Raw genomic sequence first — 19211 nt, forward strand, 5'->3', positions numbered from 1 at the left:
AGTTTACTTGTAACTGATTTCGCAGATAATTTTGTTTCATACTAAAAATTTATTTTTCATCCACTTTGTTCGGTTAGCTCTGCTGGTTGACGTCGTTGTACAGAAAGAATGTTGTGACAGTTGGTCGTGTGGTATTTGTCCCGCCCCTCCTCCACTGTGATTGGACGGCTGTGTAAAAATTGACAGTGATGAGCGCAGCGTTTTACCCAAAGTTGAACATTTTTCAACTCTCGGCGACCATTAAAAAGCGCCGGGCGCTCAGCGCTTGAGCGTTAAATACTCGCTCAGCGCCTCGTTACGCTCATGGCGTTCAAAAAACGCGGCGCTCCTGTTGAAAACAATTAGAATTTTACGCCAGGAGCGTGAAAAAACGCTTTGGTGGACACACGGCCTTAAGCGCTGAGCGCCCGGCGTTTTTTACTGGTCGCCGAGAGTTGAAAAATGTTCAACTTTGGGTAAAACGCTGCGCTCATCACTGTCACTTTTTACTCAGCTGTCCAATCACAGTGGAGGAGGGGCGGGACTAATACCACACCGACCAACTGTCACAACATTCTTTCTGTACAACGACATCAACCAGCAGAGCTAACTGAACAAAGTGGATGAAAAATAAATTTTTAGTATGAAACAAATTATCTGCGAAATCAGTTACAAGTAAACTGTGCTGCGGATATTCTGTATCATAGCAACGAATCGTCTCAACTGAAAAAACGCAGCGCTGCCAAAACGCTGTCAAGCGCCCACAGCTAGGCGTTTTCAGCAGAGCGTCTAGCGTTTTCAGCTGGCTAAAAACGCTTTGGTGGACACACGGCCTTAGAGTAAGGCACTTAGGCTTCGTTCAGACTGCAGGCAAAAGTGTTTATTTTATTTTCATAATAGTGTGAACAGCACATGGAATCTAATAATTTTTATTCTGATTTGTGCCACTTCCATATGTGGTACTGAACCAGATACAGATCCAATCTTTTGCTATACAGTCTGAACAGTTATATCAGAATTCAACACTCGACATTCATCACAATTCTGTGTTGACGGGAGTCACTGCAAAGACTGAAAACCGGTAGTTCTTTGGTGGGAGATAGCTGCGAAGGTAGTCAGTGCATGGAGAGCGAGGTGTTAGAACTCATAAGTATTATGGTGACAGCTCTATACAAGCAGAATTCCTGGTCTTCATCCTCCTTGTCACCTGCACACAAATTCACTAGCTTCTGTGGCCCATCACCTTATAAACAAATGTGTAATCTGAGCAGCAAATCAGAATCAAGCACTAAGGCTTGCTGTGTGAACGAAACTAGGATAGTTCACGCAAAAATGAAAATTCTGTCATCATTTACTCACCCTCAGTCATTTTAAACCTGCATGACTTTCTTTCTTCTGTGATACACAAAAGAAGATATTCTGAAAAATGTCAATTCAGTGAAAGTCCAATTGTAAGAAGAAAAAAAAGAGCAAAAAAGTCATACACGTTTGAAACAACATGAAGGTGAGTAAATGATGCATGAATTTTCACTTAAACTATCCTTGTAACCGCCGGTGACTCTGGTGGAACCGACTGTGTATTTTAAGTCGCTTTGGATGAAGCACATCCATGAAGCACAAGTGAATAAGTGTCAAAATAACTGTCTTTCTCTCTGGTTTAGCTCTATGACGGTGCGTAAGGGAAAAAAGCTCACCATCTCCATCCAGGAACACATGGCCATAGACGTCTGTCCTGGCCCCATACGACCAATTAGACAGATCTCTGCCTATTTCCCCCGACTCTCCCCGACCGCTGAGCCCATCTCTCCTAACCCTGCTTCTCCACTGACTCTTAGCCCAGGGGTTGGGACCTCTGGAGGAACGAGGGGAAGTCTCTTGTCCCCTCTCCAGGCAGGGGCGAGGGGAGGGGGTGGGACTCTGTCAGCAGCAAGCAGCATTGAGACATCTGTGGACATCTGCAGTTCAGACAGCGATGACAGTAGTAAGTTTTGACATTGTAGCCTACACTTAAATACCTGCAGAAAAAACACACACACATCCAAGTGAAGCTATTTAGTCACACATCAACACATAACTGTAAGGTATCATGAAAGTATAATAATGTTACATAAGTTGTACAGTCAGTGGCCTCTTAGCACATAACCAATCTGTTTCGTCACATGTGAGTGCATGCATCATGGGAGTTTTGAGAAACTATGCTTCTCAGAGGTTAATGTGACAAATACCGTGTGTTTAATTTGTCCTAGAACAACATTCATACTTTGTAAATTATAGGTTGATAAGAATGTTGTTCAGACCCCATCCAACCCCTAAAACTCTGAGTAGTTTCAAATATATTATCCACATATTTTCGGCTCTTATAAAATACTGTTGGGTTTGATTAATTATAGCCTATAGGGCTATATAAGCACAGATGTGTGTGTGCGTGCGTGCATGCGTGCGTGTGTGTGTGTGTGTGTGTGTGCGCGCGCCCGTGCGTCTGCAAGTTCCAGGAAAACAAAGCTAATCACGAAAACAAAATCGCTAATTGTGACGCGCTGTCATTTTAAATTAGGTTTATTAACATATGAGGTAGGCCTTTAGTATACAGCAGACTTACCTCTGTTCGTTGACAGTTTATCAGCATCCCTCCACCGCATCATCTCCTCACTTATAGTCCTATTCTTATCACAACCGGGGGCAATGCTCTGGGTTCGGGCCAAAATTCCGACCTCGGAAACCTCCCTCCGGACAGCACGCCAAATATGCATAACACCCTTGTGAACTCGTGAAGTCGGATTTTATTTATGTATTTATTTTTTTTACTGTTTTGAAGTTGTAATTTTTTCTAACAAAGTGTCAGATTTTAATTATCTTAGTTTCACCGCGCAACCCAAAAAACAAATGTCGTACTTTTGGCGCTCTTTAATGTGACGTGACAGACCTATGTAAATGCCACAGTTCAAACGGCGAGCAGTCGGTCAGATAATCTCTTCCTCTTACTAGGCTACTAGTAGCCTAGTTAGCTATAGCACCATATAAATGTGAATAATCATCAGAAGGTATGTTGAAAAGATTCAGTAAAACTTACTGTAATGTATCTTTTCTCAAGTAATTGCACAAGTAGTGTTTCAACCGTGGGAAAATAAGCCAAAACATGCCGCCTGACCTCTCAGGCAAGTGATTTCATAGCTGTTCGTTAGTTTGCACAAAAAAGAAAAAGAGAAAAACAGTTGATAGAAATGATCATTTTACTTAATCTGTTATAGCTTATGTGGTGTGGCCTAGATTTGAATAAATATTCTAGTTATGTCAAAAAATGAATGAAAAAATCTTGTTTAAAAAAAAAAAGAGAAAGAGAAAATAAATCATCCAAAGAAACAAACAAGCAAGCAACCAAACAAACTAATATATCATCAGATATGTTATCAAATATAATTTATTGTTTTAATAAATATTATCCATATGGTAATGCAAATCCATAAAGAGGCATCCTACCTTCTATATTCCCTGCATAAATGCAGAGCTATATTATACAAAGCAAAGTATTATATTGATCATATTACCTTATTTAAATTTTTGTGGGTTTTTCCTTAGAGTGTCTGGTACAAATGATATGGGAATTATTATCTTAATAATTCTGCAATATTGAGCTTGTACTTTGCATTGGCAATATGCATAGGCTAGTACTGGTTAATATTCCAATTTGCAATGTTGCTATCCATCTTACCATCTGTTAGATATGCACGCCTCCTAATTGTGTTTCATAATGGATAGTTTAATCTGCTTCCTGTCAGGTATTATGGTAGTGATGTTATAAACATTTATACTATCATTCCTATGATTGTGTAGCTGCACTGGGGACGTTAGAGTTTGAACTGAGATATGAGAAAGCAACCAGTTCACTCCACTGTACCATCATCAGAGCCAAGGTAACGTCCATCCCACACCTCTGCAGTTCACTACACACTCACACCTATCTGTGACTCACACTGCAAAAACCTGCAGGTGATTTACCCTTTAGCAGTTTGTTCTACTTCAACAGGGCTCCAATACCTTTGTTTCTATATATATATTTTTATGTAGCATTCCTGTCCATTAAAACGGCTTGTTTTTGTTTAGGGTCTGAAACCCATGGATTTTAATGGCCTGGCAGATCCGTATGTCAAACTTCATCTTCTACCAGGAGCCTGCAAGGTGAGATCCTGTTTGGAGTAATTAAACCTTTTATGCTTAAAGTTCACTATAAGGAACAGATTTGTATTAGTCATTTGAACCATTCAGGGCAGGGGTGTAGTTTGAGGGGGGATGTGGGGGAGGTAACTCACCAATAACCAAAACTAGCACCTTTTACAACATAAATTGTGCAACACATTTGATTCTATTGAGAACTTACTACTCAATACGCAATGGAGAACGTCAAACATGATCTAAAACAGCCACATAAAATATAAAGACTGATGAGAAGAGAAGAAAACATCATGTTGCATCAATATAATTTAGAAAGCTTTTTAATGACCACCCTTATTCTAGCAACAGTTATTATGGTACATTTTTGTGTTGTAGAATTTATGATAGATAATCTGTTAAGGGAATACATTTTTTACTATATATTTATATTACAACTTTGGCATGTTGTAGATATTGTTTCTAAATGTGTAGGCGGATATTTTTCATAACAAATAATATAGATTTAAAAAAATATCTACATTGGACTAAGCATGGTAATGAGGAGCCATAAATGTTCTTACCTGTGATTACTTTTTCATATAGGGGTAAGTTAGAATCAATTGCTTTCAAGTCTGAATGTTCTTGAATTATTGACCAGACAATCGGTGTTCCCCGTGTGTAAAATGTTTTAATGATGATTGATATTAGGAAAAACCTGGGCTTTAGATATCGCAAGAGATCACATAGCCAAAATCATTAAGAGCCTGATGAACTTTTACTGAGTGGGAAATAAACAATTTCAATATAAGAAAATGTTGAGTAAAGTTAATTTGACTTCCCTTTGGTACTTTCAAGTAGAAAATTATGTCAAACTGATAAGGTTCCTGATGCTTAAATATTATAAAATACATATGCTTTGTAAACAAGTCATAGTTAACTAGGCTATTACTTTATTGCAGTTACATTATAAACCAACTATGCATGAGTGGATCTAATAAAATCTAACGAGGGAGCATGCCCTGGGACTCGGTTCACACTTCAACCCCCCAACCAAATCTATGCCCTTGATTCATAGTTGTTATGTATCATCCAAATCACCATGCTCTCTGACCTAAATGACCTAATTATGTGTGATTGTACTCTTAAAACACTATGGCCAAAAATAAAAGGACACCCGAACAGCAAACCCATATGTGCTTGTTGAACATTTAATCTCAAATCTGTGGGAAAAAATGAGGAGTTGATCTTCCCTAACTGATGCCTTTTTTCTAGAGAGATTTTCTATTAGATGTTGGAGCAAGTACGCAGGGATTTGTTCCCATTCAGACAAAAGAGCATCAGAGAGGCATTGATGTTGGGTGATGGGGCCTGACTCACAGTCGGCATTGCAATTCATCCCAGTAGTGTTCAATGGGATTCAGGTTTAGGCTTTGTGCCTGTCACGTTTTTCTACACCATTTCATTATAGATCTTGCTTTGTGCACAGTATTATCATGCTGGAACAGAAAGGCACGCTCCTCAGACTGTTCCAAAAATTGTCTTCAGTTGAGTCATTAAGGAGTCTAGCCAAAAACATAAATTAGAAGGGGATATCAACATATTTTTTGGCCATATTGTGTTTTATTGATGAAAGTATAATTTCAAAATGATAAAACTTGACAAAGTGGTAAAACATTAAGTACCTCTGGAATATCTACTACTTTAATCCAGAAACAACTGCTACTAAAAATGTTTTATAGGATTTAAATTTGGCATTAGTTAGATATTGTTTTTAAAGAAGTCACTTATTCTCACCAAGGCAGCATCTTTTGATCGAACATACAGTAAAATACAGTAAGATTGTTAAATATTATATAAATTTAAAATAACAGTTTTTTTTATATATATTTTAAAATGTAATTTAATCCTGTGATCATTACTCCAGTCTTCGGTGTCACATGATTCTTCAAAAATAATGCTGATTTGCTGGTCATTTCTTAATATGTTTTGCTCCACAGTGCTGCTTCATATTTTTGTGGAACCGTGATAAACTTTTTCCTGGATTCTTTGATTAATAGAAAGTTCAAAATAACAGCATTTATTTAAAATCTTTTATAACATTATAAATGTATTTACTGTCACTTTTGATCAATATATATACTGTATATATGCATCAAAGAATTAAGGTATTCCAAAATCTTTACTCTTCTATTGTAATTTTACTATTTGTATAAATAATGTGACAGCAGTTAAAATGTTTTATACCCACAGGCCAATAAACTGAAAACCAAAACTGTACGTAATTCTCTAAATCCTGTTTGGAATGAGACTCTTACTTACCTTGGCATCACGGAGGAGGATATGCACAGGAAGACTCTGAGGTTAGTGAAGAAGACATTACTTTATTGGCGACTCCAAGCAGGCTGTAAATCTATTCTGGATACGTCTTAAAAATTCTTCTCTCTGAGAGCAGTGATTTGACAGTAGCCTGCATATCTTGCTTCGACAGTGTAGGTGTTTGACAGCGAGGGCGACTGCTTAGCAGACCTTCCTTTCGCTTATGAACCTTCAGGAATGATCTAGTTTCTTGGGTACAACTACTGTTGTGCACGACTTGGAAATTCGGCATATATTTAGCTTGAATATTTTTGCAGTGCTGAAAGATGCTCTTCCTGACTGCTGTAGCACTCTGGTTTATCCTGTGATTATCCACAGAAAATTGTTTGTGCACTTATGTTATAAATGAACAGTATCCCCTGGCAATATGAGACTGGGACTGCTGGTGTTTTCAGACTTGGCCTTTTTTCATTGGCGGTGTGACAGTAGTCAGAGAAAAGTCATTTAGCCGTTTATCTCCAAGGGAGAGTACAGGAGCAGAGGGGAGTGTCGGTTCCACAAAAACGCTAGCAAACCTTTGAAAAAAGGGCAGGCGCTTACTTCCGACCAAACTGGCAAAGCCAGAAATATCACCCTAATCCCATTCATAAATATACATTTCTGTCTGAGCCATTTCCAGCTCTTGCTGCTCTGCAAGTGGTATTTTTATAGCTTTTTTTATCACTTCCGCCCATACTACATTTACAACTTTAATGTTTACCTTTGCTTTCCTTCCAGTATAATTGAATAATTCTCTCACTCTCTTTTTTTATGTCGTTGTTGTTTTTCTCAGGTTATCGGTGTGCGATGAGGATAAACTGACTCATAATGAGTTTATTGGAGAGTCTCGTGTGGCCCTACGACGTGTGAAACCAGACCAGACAAAACGTTTCTACACCTGTTTAGAACATCCACCACCTGTAAGACACACATATACACACACAGTCAGTTTGAGTCTAAATGTCACATCATTGTGATCAATACCTGATCTAAATCTAATTAATATAAGCTTGCTCTAGCTAATCAAAATAACTTTTTTTTAACCAGTTATTGTTGTAGATAAATAAAAAACTTAATTTTGCTGAACCCTGTTAAAAACACGGAGAAAAGGAAATGTCTAATTTGAACATTTTATGCTTTGATAATATAATGTGATATGTATTATACAACATGGAAATTAACACATTACCCATAATAAACCAATGGAACTGCCTTGAGGGATTTTCCACAACACCAACAACAAATACTTCTCCACCAATAGGAGGAGATTCCAAAGATTTTACTTCTACTTCTGTCTTTCCGTCGGAGCTGCTTCCATCCGTTTTGTGGCCAGGGCGTGACTCAAATGCTACGCTTTACACTTAGCAAAAAATAAAGGCAACAGCTATTTCCACTAAGTACAGTACATATAGTGATAGCTGCTATTTACACTTAGTTTAAATAGCAATAAATTAAATTTACACCATGTGAAAATAGCAGCATTTTCTTAGCAATATGCTATTTACACGGAAAATAGCGATAGATTTCATTTACACTGTAAAAATAGCAGTATTTTCTTTGCAATAAGTGTAAATAGTAGTTAGATGCTATTTATACTTATCAATGGTGGCGGATACTATTTGCACTTCAGTGTTGTTGTACATTAAATGGTATGCAATAATAACAGAGTGTAAATTATTATATTTATTAAAATTATTAAATGGAAGCCACCTTATTGGCACAATAAAGCTCTCCCTACACCTATTCCTAACCAATAAACACTTAATTATTAAACGCACGTTAGGCACTTTATTTCTAATATTTTCTTCATTTAAAATAAATGCCTTTCCGATCTGATATGTGATGGGAAAAGGGAGTAGAGGAAGTTCAGCAAAAGGCTGATTCGAACACTGGTCGGATCCTACCCCTACACTATTTCTACTGTTGACAATCTTGCATCTTCCGTAATTTTGTCCAGATGTCAGTGGGCGGAGTTAGTGTAAATACCCTTTGCAAACAAGGTGGGCTATTTGCACTTAGTGCTTACTTCACTCTGAAAAAAGCAATGCATTCCAAGTTGCTTTTGTTTAATTTAGAATTGATGGATGAACTTGCACCTGGACTGGACATGTTTATTAATTAACTTGTCAATTGTGATAAGAACTTCCCCAGTTACGAATGTCACTATCTTGTTTACTTTAATCAGTGTTAGGAAGTCACGGCTATTGCGAGATTAAAAAGAAGCTTGATTTTAACATCTGAGATCAATCCCAAACACTGACTGTTAGAATGTAGCAAATGGAAAATAAATACAGACACTCTGCTCTCTTCATTTCTGTCTCCTTTATGTCTGTGTCTTCCAGCTTCCCTCTCCTACAGCCATGGGAGCAGCACTGCGAGGGATTTCCTGTTACCTACGAGAGGTACTCTACCCCAAAACCACCTGTTTTCTCTCCGTCTCTCTCACAGTGAAAAAGACCATTAATAAAGCACTGACATTTCCGGTTGAGAGTTCGCGATGACGTTTTAAATAATGCCTGCTGATTAATGCTCTCACACTCAAATGTTTTTACATTGGGATCTAAACTCATTTGCATTTCAATAAGAACATTGAGCAGATTATGATAAGGACGGAAGAAATTGATTAGCATTTTCATTACCATCCAAAATTGTTCTCAACATGCTAGACGCCCCACGATGAGAAATGCCGGAAAGTAAAAAGGACACAAGGAGGATGAGGAATGGGTCGGTTAAGGAAAGAGCAGGCATGTGGATTTGCTATCTGCCCATTTCCGTGTTTAAAGCAAATACCTTCTCTGTCTTTCAACAAGAACGAATGTGGCATCCATAAATTATGGATAAGATTAGCTAAACGGCATTGTGGCCCCCAGAGAGATGAGATACAATTGGTTCTATTTAACTTGGTGTTGTAGTGGAGCACTTATGTTGCCAATGCTCAGTGTTGACAATTTCACGACAGAAGCTGCTGAACAGTGAGCCAGAGAGAGAGAGAGAAAGAATTCAAATCCATTTCTCTTGATTTAATCAGGGATGTGTGTGTGGGGGGGTCATTTCAGATCTTATCAGCCTGGCTCATGAAAAATAATTTGTGACAGTATAACAGAACTGAAAGCGTGTAAATGGACACTAGCCACATTAGGGTTACTGTTTACCCTTTGTAATTACGTATTCATTGATTTGATTATTGCTAAAAACACTTATTTTATATACAATCCTCGCTCTGTTTCTCATTTCTGTCATTAACAAAATGATAAAAGATAAATTTGAAAGGACAGAGGCAGAGGAACACTTTGCCGCCCACCTGAAAGATTAGAGATTTCTGGAGACCAGAATAATAACATTTTCAAAGGAAGGGGAGCGATTATGTGAAAAAGACAGGAGAAAGCCACAGACGGCATAGATAGGGAAAATGAAGAAAGAGGGAGCGAGAGGTTACAGGGTTATGAATGGACAGAGGGTGCTGGATGAGTGACAGACCACACACTCACAGGTCTCTGGAGGAAGAGAACAAGAACTGACAGGGGGAAACTGCTGAACTGCTTAGAGGGATCACAGAGACAGTGATGGCCAAATGAAATGATGGGACAGTTCACTCAAAAAATAAATAATTTTATAGCGAATAAAATAATTTACTCACCCTCATGCCGTTACAAATCTTTCTGTAGAGAATAAAAGGAGATGTTAGGCAAGATTTTAATGCAAATGCAACAACTTTGTTTAGGGAACAGACTGAAACTTAAGACATTATTCCTGGAAAACCTCAGTATGAGAGGCCCTGCCCCTGTGGAAAAAAAAGTTCATTTTAGCATACTTTTAAAAAGAGTACTTATTACAGAAATAATAATCTTTAAGTCCCCCTGTGGTGAAAATCCAGCTTTTAAAGTTGTTTATATGTCTATGTGGAGGTTTATAATATGCTTTAAGACAAACCATGTACAAATTCATAAGTCAACACCATTGTTGAGTATATTTTCTCTTTAAAACTGCGGTGAATCAAAGACAGTCTCTAAAACGTGGTTTGAAATCGCTGGTGATTCTAACGTCACAAACTACCTTGTAACTAATCACGTCAAGGAGTGGATCTCTGAGCTGGTGTGAGTGAGTGGAGACGGGGCTAATTTGCATATTCATAGAACCGTGTATACTAAATGAAGCAAAATGTGTAGAGTTACATTCAAGTTATTTTAAGGCATGAAGAATTTTTTTTCAAGGAAACATTTTTAAATATGTAATTTGATAAAAGAGGAGTTTTAGGGGATAAAATTATTGGGGGGAAAATATACGAAAACATCGACCAGATGGAAGTGGTTCGAATTCTGGATAAAGCACATGAGAAGGGTCCAGAGAGTCCTTTTCCTTGTTTAAAAGTTTGTTAAAAATAGAATGAAGGTGGGGGTAAACCCCTAGACCAACCACCTTCAATGCCGTACGCAACAAATGGTTCAACTGAGATCTAGGAGTAACTGTCAAATTACTGAACCAGGACGCTATACCACAACAGTAAGATGGATTCAATACAGGCATGATAAAACAGCAACATGACCTTCTGAGCAACTCCAAAAAGTGTAGTCCTCCATAAAAAGTGAATTTTTTGTTTCACCTTTTGACACAGATTATCCACATGCACCACCCATGAAAGTTTATTATCAATAAGCAAACCTAGGTATTTGTACGAAGCAACTTGTCTAATGGGCTCATTGTTAATCATGATAGTTGAGTGGTTTCCTACTAACTTGGGATCAAAAATAATTTCCTTTGTTTTTCTAACGTTAATTACAAGACTGTGTTCTTTACTCCATGTAACATAGTTAGCAATCTCTGTAGTACAATACTGAATGACCTTATCCTTATACAGAAGACCAAGAATGGCAGTATCATCTGAGAATTTTACGACAATATACCCAGGATGGTGTCCTATATTCATTGGTGTACAGTGTAAATAAGAGTGGAGAACATACACACCCCTGGGGGACACCAATACTAATCAGAAAGAGTGTGCTTGACTCTAACTTGAGTCCTACAATAAATGCATGGAACCATTTAATGGTGTTTAATAGCCATACTATTTAGTTTGGAGAGCATAAGGTGTGGCTGCACGATATTAAAAGCAATACTCAGATCAAGAAGGAACAACCTAGCATAAGCCTTAGGATCCTCTAGATGTTTTAAAACATGATGCACCACAGTAAGGTTAGCATCATCAGTGCCCCTATTGATATGATAGGCAAACCTTTCTGATCTGATATGTGACGGGAAAAGGGAGTAGAGCGAGTGCGGATATCTGAATATCTGGAATATATGTTCAAATATCTGGAATAATATGTAAATCAATGGAGCTATCAAAAAATGCAATTAGCTAAACTTTAGAGTGCTTTTTTGACACACTTAAATAGGAGTTCATTTATGAGAGAACTTAAGTTCACAATTACATCTATTGTCTTTGAAATATGGTTAGATATGGCTATATATAAATATATGTTATGCCAAATGTATTGACAAGAATGTATAGTAAATTTAAATATACTTTAATGTCATGTAATTAATGTCATGTGCGTCATGTATTTGAATATATTTGTAATTCCACTTTGTAATACTGAAGTTACAATTTAGTACTTTATATTAACTTCAAATGAAATATCGAATAACACACTACAGTTAAAATTATAATCAAGTACTTAACATGCACTTTAGTATATTAGTCAACACATCAAAATAAGTGAACTTCTTTAAAGTACGACAAAAGGTTTCGAACATAATGATTTAAAATGTGCTTTAAAATAAAACGTTTAATATTACATTATTACAAAGTGTATTTTTGAAAAGTGTTCTTATTTTTGTTAAGAAAAATAGCCATTAAAGTGTACTCTCTTTAAGTACACCTATAGTGGCCTTTTATTTTATTAATTATTTTCACTGCAAGGGCACATTCTATACAATTAAGCATACTCAATTTCGTTGTATTGAAAAGAACAGCTTGGACATTCTGCTAAACTTTTCCAGTTGTGTTATATAAAAAAAAATCTTACAGCTTGGAAAGATGAGGGAGAGTGACATTTTTAGATGAACGATTCTTTTCAAAAAAGGAGAGTTGAATACAACTGAGAGTTGGAAATGTTATAAAAAGAAAAAAGGTGGAGGAAGAGAAGTCACAGACAGAGTTTATGGCGCAACAGTCACAATGTTTATTTAAAGCTCTTGTTTTGGTGGCATGACTGGCACACATACAGATTCTGGTGGAGGCTGATGACTGGTGCCATGCCATCTGCTGCTAATCACTCAAATCTGAATATGAAAGCTGTGCGAGTGCACGTGTGTGCGTGTGCCCAGCCTCATTGCACACCTGTTTACCTGCTGGATACACCCCCTCATTATCATTAGTGAGTCTGCATGATGAAGGTCATTAGTTTGAAACCTCATGGAGCACAGCAGCCAAAAACCCAAGCTATTCATGCTACAACATTTAAACTGCGATAAATTAATTTATCCCATTCAGTAATGCCACTGTCATTTTAATTAGTCGAAGAAACTTGCACTGTCAGAGGAAAGCCACTGCTATGCCACCATCTGCTTCTATGCAACTAATTTGCCACAAAGATTTTCTAGAAAAAAACATCTAATCTTATTATATGACGTTTGCATTTTATTGTAGTGAGCTAGTTGATTATGCTGAAACATTTTTATCATACCTATTGTATGATATGTATGCAAATACTGGAACAAAATCAATTCTTCCACCCTGAAGTATGCATTTTTATCTTAACATTGCATATTTATGTTTGCCCTAATGTACAAATACATGTGTGTGAAACCGCAACAATTGCAACTAACCGCAACGTCTAAGTGGCTGTTCTTAGTGTAGTTGACCTCATGAGGCAGGGAATTATGTGTGCAGCTATTTTGTCTGTCTCTTGAGCATTTGGCAGCTGGGTTGCTCTCCTCGCTGTTTGCATTATGAGCTGTCTGTTTATAACGCAGGGGTCGCCCCTCATTCTGCCCACTATCTGTATGTGTCTCCTCACTGTTGAATTAATGAAGGTCTGGCAAAGCAACTTTCACTCACTCCAGCTCTGTCTGTCTCACACGCACGCACGCACACACACACACACACACACACACACACACACACACACACACACACACACACACACACACACACACACACACACACACACACACACACACTCTATCTGTATCTATCCCCACACAATTACATTAATGAAACATCAGACTTGCCAGAAGACAGGTTTGGCATGGAATGCTTCCCACTAATGGGCATACACTCCCGCAACCCTTGCACAAACACACACACACACACACACAAACAATGTGGCAAACACGGCTGTAAGGGGAATTTCAAAGTGCAAGGTAAAGAACTAGAAATAACAAGGCTCTTTTTAGAAAAACAAACAGAGGGAGCGAGACACTGTGATGATTACCCTATTGATCCTGTTCTTTTGCTAACTGTAGGTGTGGCTGGGAGAGAGAAAAAGAGAGAGAGACACAGACAGCTTAAAACAAAGCAAGGCAGGAATAGAGTATGAAAACAGAATTTTCATATGCAAAGATATTACACTTTCCTCATAAATGAATGGAAAGTTATTTCCACTGTTATGAAAACGATGAATGTGAAATCCTTTTAGCTTAAATATATATTGGTCATTCCTGTTATGAAGTACTTTTTAGCTCCGTAACTTTTATAAAATGAATATGCCTAGTATTTCTAAAAGAAAAAGGGGTACACCAGACTAACAGAAACTCTATTTTTATTAATTATGCCTTGATTACTTGCACAACAGCAAGAAATAGAACAGGATGGAAACTAACAGATTGGACATGTAAAAATAAATAAGGATTAATTATTGCTTAGTGAGGAATTGAGAGTTACATTGTTGGTCATTTCACTATTTGTATTATATCATGCTGGTTTCTTTAATTTTATCAGAAAAGATGACAAATCAACTATTACCACAAAACAGAATGAATCAAATCATTATTAGTCCTTACTTGTGTTTGTGCTGTTGTTTTCCCAGCAAAAGTGATGTCACATCCTGGAGCATGATGTTATTAAGGATCTGGCATTTATCTTTAAGGATAAGAGATAAGACTAATAGGAAAGAAAAATTGAGCATACAAGAAAATCTAACATGTTTCTTAAAGTAATTTTATTAAGGGAATAAACAAATGAAGAAACACTTGTAATATTTCTTGAATATTAAATTGCAGTTACATGTTTTATACTTTAATATATTTATACATGCAGACATGAAACTGTACTTTATTACAGAAATGACACGCATGAATGTGCTCTTTATTGTTCATAAAAATTGGAAAAAAATCCAAGTCCAGGCACTCAGTAGGTTACAAAAGTAAAAAAGCCTTTATTATTATTAGATCGAGGGCTAAACCATTAAAAAACACCAACGCGTATCGGCCCACTGGCCTTCATCAGGGTGTTGGTAACAAACAGACAAAATCAAGCAATACTTATAGTTGCATTGGTTTCAGGTGTGCCACTCTGGCACTTGCAACACAAATTTTGGCCACTAGAGGCAATGATTCAGGTCATGTCTAATACCAGAAGTTAAATCATGCAAGTACAAAGCAAGATAAGAGATCTCACAGTGGAAAAATAGGAGTGACACCACTAAAAACATCTAGTGTACTCCACACAATATGTACCAAATGTCAATAAATGTGAAATAGGCTAGTAACCCATCATAATACTAATTTCATTGTCAAGATCGTTCTAAAACAACATTGACAGAAAATGGTATTGCATTCAAAGAATAGTCAAAATACTGTACCCATTGAAACACAACAATTACAAAAAAGGAGAAAGATCAAAATCTTCATTGAGACCTGGATGACTAGTGGCCCTCAAAGAATAGATCCAATATGTCTCCCTTTGTTTAAGGCGTTTGATTATATCCCCGCTTCTGGCATCAAGGCGAACAGCCTCAATGCCCACTTCTCGTAAGGTCGAATCCTTTCCATGTTTAGCGTCTATATAATGTTTGGCCTATATAAAGTATTATATAGCGTCTATATAATACTTAAGTAGTGGGCATTGAGGCTGTTCGCCTTGATGCCAGAGGCGGGGATATAATCAAACGCCTTAAACAAAGGGAGACATATTGGATCTATTCTTTGAGGGCCACTAGTCATCCAGGTCTCAATGAAGATTTTGATCTTTCACCTTTTTTGTAATTGTTGTGTTGACATGACCTGAACCATTGCCTCTAGTGGCCAAAATTTGTGTTGCAAGTGCCAGAGTGGCACACCTGAAACCAATGCAACTATAAGTATTGCTTGATTTTGTCTGTTTGTTACCAACACCCTGATGAAGGCCAGTGGGCCGATACGCTTTGGTGTTTTTTAATGGTTTAGCCCTCGATCTAATAATAATGAAGGCTTTTTTACTTTTGTAACCTACTGAGTGCCTGGACTTGGATTTTTTTCCAATTTTTATGAACATTCAATCCTTCCAAGAGCACCAGAGGATACAAGGGATACCAGCAGCGCTCCAGCTTCCTTTTGTTCATGCTCTTTATTGTGTTTCCTCTATACCTCCTGACCCAGATAACAAAAAAAAAAAAATGGTTTTAAACCATACAGAAGGTTTATCGAATATTTCATGTAAATATTGTTGCTCTTGTGGTGTAAGTGTTACATATTCAGTCACACTTGAGCATTCTCTGCATGCATTATTAATGTGCATTCAGATAAGCTTCTCTCAAGCCTTACTTGTTTGTGTGTGTGTGCGCAAGCGTTGCACCAAATCAGACAATTGTGTCTCATTAAGTCTCCATATCTCAAAATCCTGAATCCTGAAGAATCTGTGCTTAGATCATCCCGCTTCCCCCTTTTAAAGCCATTGAAGCTGAGCTGAGCCTAAACAGACCAGAAAGAGAGAGTGATAAATGACTGTCTGCATGTGGTAGAGGATGAGTATGAATCATACAAGTCATCATAGAGCATTTACAGAAGACTACACAATTTTAAATGATTATTTTCCATTTTAAGACAGAATAAACATCTTGTATTAGAATCAATATTAGTATTTTATTTAAATGAGCCTAGTGCATAAATGTCACATTACACTAACATCCTGACATGCTATAACCAGCTGTTTATAATTATTCTACATGATGAACACTCAGATTTTACTCAGAGGGAGTCCTTGTCATTGGTTCGGTTGTATGCCTTGTGTCACGAACTGCTCCGAGACGTCGGATCCGCCCTGGTCCCCTGAAGCATCGGATGCCAGGGCGGATGCGACGCTTCAGGGGCAGAGGCGGCCATCTTGTCCGAAGTCACAGGCGTAGTGGCGGCCATGACGGGACGAGACTCTGGAAGGGCGGCCATGACGGGGGCGAGACTCTGGAAGGGCGGCCATGACAGGACGAGACTCTGGAAGGGGGACCATGAAGGGGCCTGGAAGGGCGGCCATGACGGGGCAAGACTCTGGAAGGGCGACCATGATGGGGCGAGACTCTGGAAGGGCGGCCATGACGGGGCGAGACTCTGGAAGGGCGGCCATGACGGGACGAGACTCTGGAAGGGCGGCCATGACGGGGCGAGACTCTGGAAGGGCGGCCATGACGGGACGAGACTCTGGAAGGGCGGCCATGCCGGGGCGAGACTCTTGAAGGGCGACCATGACGGGACTCTGGAACGGTGGCGGCCATCTTGGCTGAGGGGTCACGGGATGGAGTTGATGTGTGTTCTGCCCACACACACACACACACAAAATAGCCGTGGCCATGATGATCAGCGCTGTATCATCCGGAGCTGACTCAGGCATGGCGGCCTCGAGGTGAAGAAGCTCAAGCTCGGCAGGCATCTTCACTGGACATTGTGGTAAACTTGGTGGGACAAGCTCCGCGGCCACCGGAGCTTGGTGCATTCTGCCCCCTCCCAAAAAATGTCTAAGGGAAACGTCCTCCTCAAACTCCTCGACAGTGAAGGAGGAACCAGTCAAATGAAGGGCATAATCTAGGAACTCGCTTAGTGATCCTCGAAGACCATCACGGATTAAAGTGGATTTTAATGGGTTGTTGAGTCCATGACAGAAGAAGTTAATGAGAGTATAGTCTGGGAGGTTAGTGAAATTGGCAATTGGCAAAGGTGGACGAGACGTACTGCTGGATCCATAGCGGGACACAAAGGTTGAGGATCCAAATGCAGTATTTATTGAACAGGGTAATCCAAAAACGTAATCCAGATAACAAGCAAGGGTCATACACAAACAATCCAAACAATAACAGATCAGGGCTGAGGCAAAGAGAGAAATCCGAGGGAACAGGCAGAGAACCAAGAGAAGCAGGACACGGGAGAAACAGGATACAAACTACAAACGCTTAGAAATGCAGTGAGAAAACATACAAGACTTCACAGGGAATGAATGAGGGGGCTTTTACACTGGGTTCGTTTGCTGCGGTCCGAAGCCGAGCGTGATTGTTCCCGGTGTTGTGCCGAATTTTGACCCCCGCCAAATTACTACCCCCCTAGCATTGGTAGGTTTAGGATTAGTTGTGGGGGAGGGGTTAGGATTAGGGGTGGGGTTAGGATTAGGCAATCAGGTACTGACTTCAACGAGGGGGGTAATCATTTGGCAGGGGGTCGAAATTCGGCACAACACCGGCGCCCCCTGTGTCTGTGTGTGTGTGTGTGTGTGTGTGTGTGTGTGTGTGTGTGTGTGTGTGTGTGTGTGTGTGTGTGTGTGTGTGTGTGTGTGTGTGTGTGTGTGTGTGTGTGTGTCACATAAGCTGTCTTTCCGCTGCTTGCAGGACTCTGAGGAGACAGTGGATTTCCATTAATTTTTTGCCCTGATTGCACGCTCTATGCGCGAATACACTGCAGACTCACTCTTGCTTGTATCCAAGGTAAATCTTCTTGTATCCAAGGTAAATCTTCATCCCTTACGTGTGTATTATTTAACTAAATATATCATAATCAGCTAAAACGCATGTGCAGGATACTTTTCTTCCTGAACAAGTGCGCACCCGAGTCCATGTTGCTTTCACATATACGCAAACCGCAGCACGGTTCTAGAGCAACCGAACTCAGACCACCTCCTCCAGGTAGTCTCGGGTTCGGTACCCCAGTGCACACCCGGGTCCCATCTGGAGCATCTGGTCCCATCTGCCCCGTTCCGAACTTAACTACCAGTGTGAAAGCCACCTGAGTGTATATGATTTAAATAGGCTGAGACTAACAAGGTAATGAGACACAGGTGGAGGCAATCAGGGATGATGAGTCCGGGCAGTGAGTAGTTTGTGAGGGACGGACAATAGTCTGATGTGGAGTGGCCTCTGGTGGCTCTCAAGGGCACTCGGGCTGGTGACGTTACACCTTCTACCAAGTCTCCTAATCCGTCACTATATAGATGATTTATTACAATACTTGCAAGATTGTATTGATATTCCTGGTTAGGGTTGGTGCTAAACCTCTAATTAAGTTGGCTTGTGAAAGCCAACTTACTGAAATCCTATTTAAACTTATTATTAAGTTGGCTTGTGAAAGCCAACTTACTGAAATCCTATTTAAACTTATTATTATTCTTTTTCTTCTTCTTTTTCTTAACCAAAATTTTCTGACTGCTACTCCTCCTAGAGCTTTAACTCTACAAACTCCAAACTCGGGTCAGACCTTCAGACTGTTCTGACTTAGTGTGCTATATCTTTTCAGACTGATTTGACTTTCAGATTTCTTAAAAATTAATATTA

General features: G+C 39.0%; 2 protein-coding genes across 2 annotated transcripts in view; one reads left to right on the forward strand and one right to left on the reverse strand.

Annotated features, from left to right (window-relative positions):
* Positions 1-1824, reverse strand: part of sgf29 (SAGA complex associated factor 29) — a 30413-nt gene extending 28589 nt beyond the window's left edge. Inside the window, exon 1 of the mRNA XM_077212275.1 lies at positions 1674-1824. The gene's annotated coding sequence lies outside the window, so the exon portion shown is untranslated. The remainder of the gene's footprint in view (positions 1-1673) is intronic.
* The window catches only part of doc2a (double C2-like domains, alpha), a 29580-nt gene continuing 12013 nt past the window's right edge, over positions 1645-19211 (forward strand). Inside the window, exons 1-6 of the mRNA XM_077212272.1 lie at positions 1645-1960; positions 3811-3890; positions 4081-4155; positions 6379-6488; positions 7277-7403; positions 8826-8885. Of these exons, the coding sequence (XP_077068387.1) occupies positions 1645-1960; positions 3811-3890; positions 4081-4155; positions 6379-6488; positions 7277-7403; positions 8826-8885 (768 nt within the window). The remainder of the gene's footprint in view (positions 1961-3810; positions 3891-4080; positions 4156-6378; positions 6489-7276; positions 7404-8825; positions 8886-19211) is intronic.

Source organism: Siphateles boraxobius, unplaced genomic scaffold (assembly GCF_051911475.1).
Source record: "Siphateles boraxobius isolate OS27281-9 unplaced genomic scaffold, OSU_SipBor_1 66, whole genome shotgun sequence".
Lineage (NCBI taxonomy): Eukaryota > Metazoa > Chordata > Actinopteri > Cypriniformes > Leuciscidae > Siphateles > Siphateles boraxobius.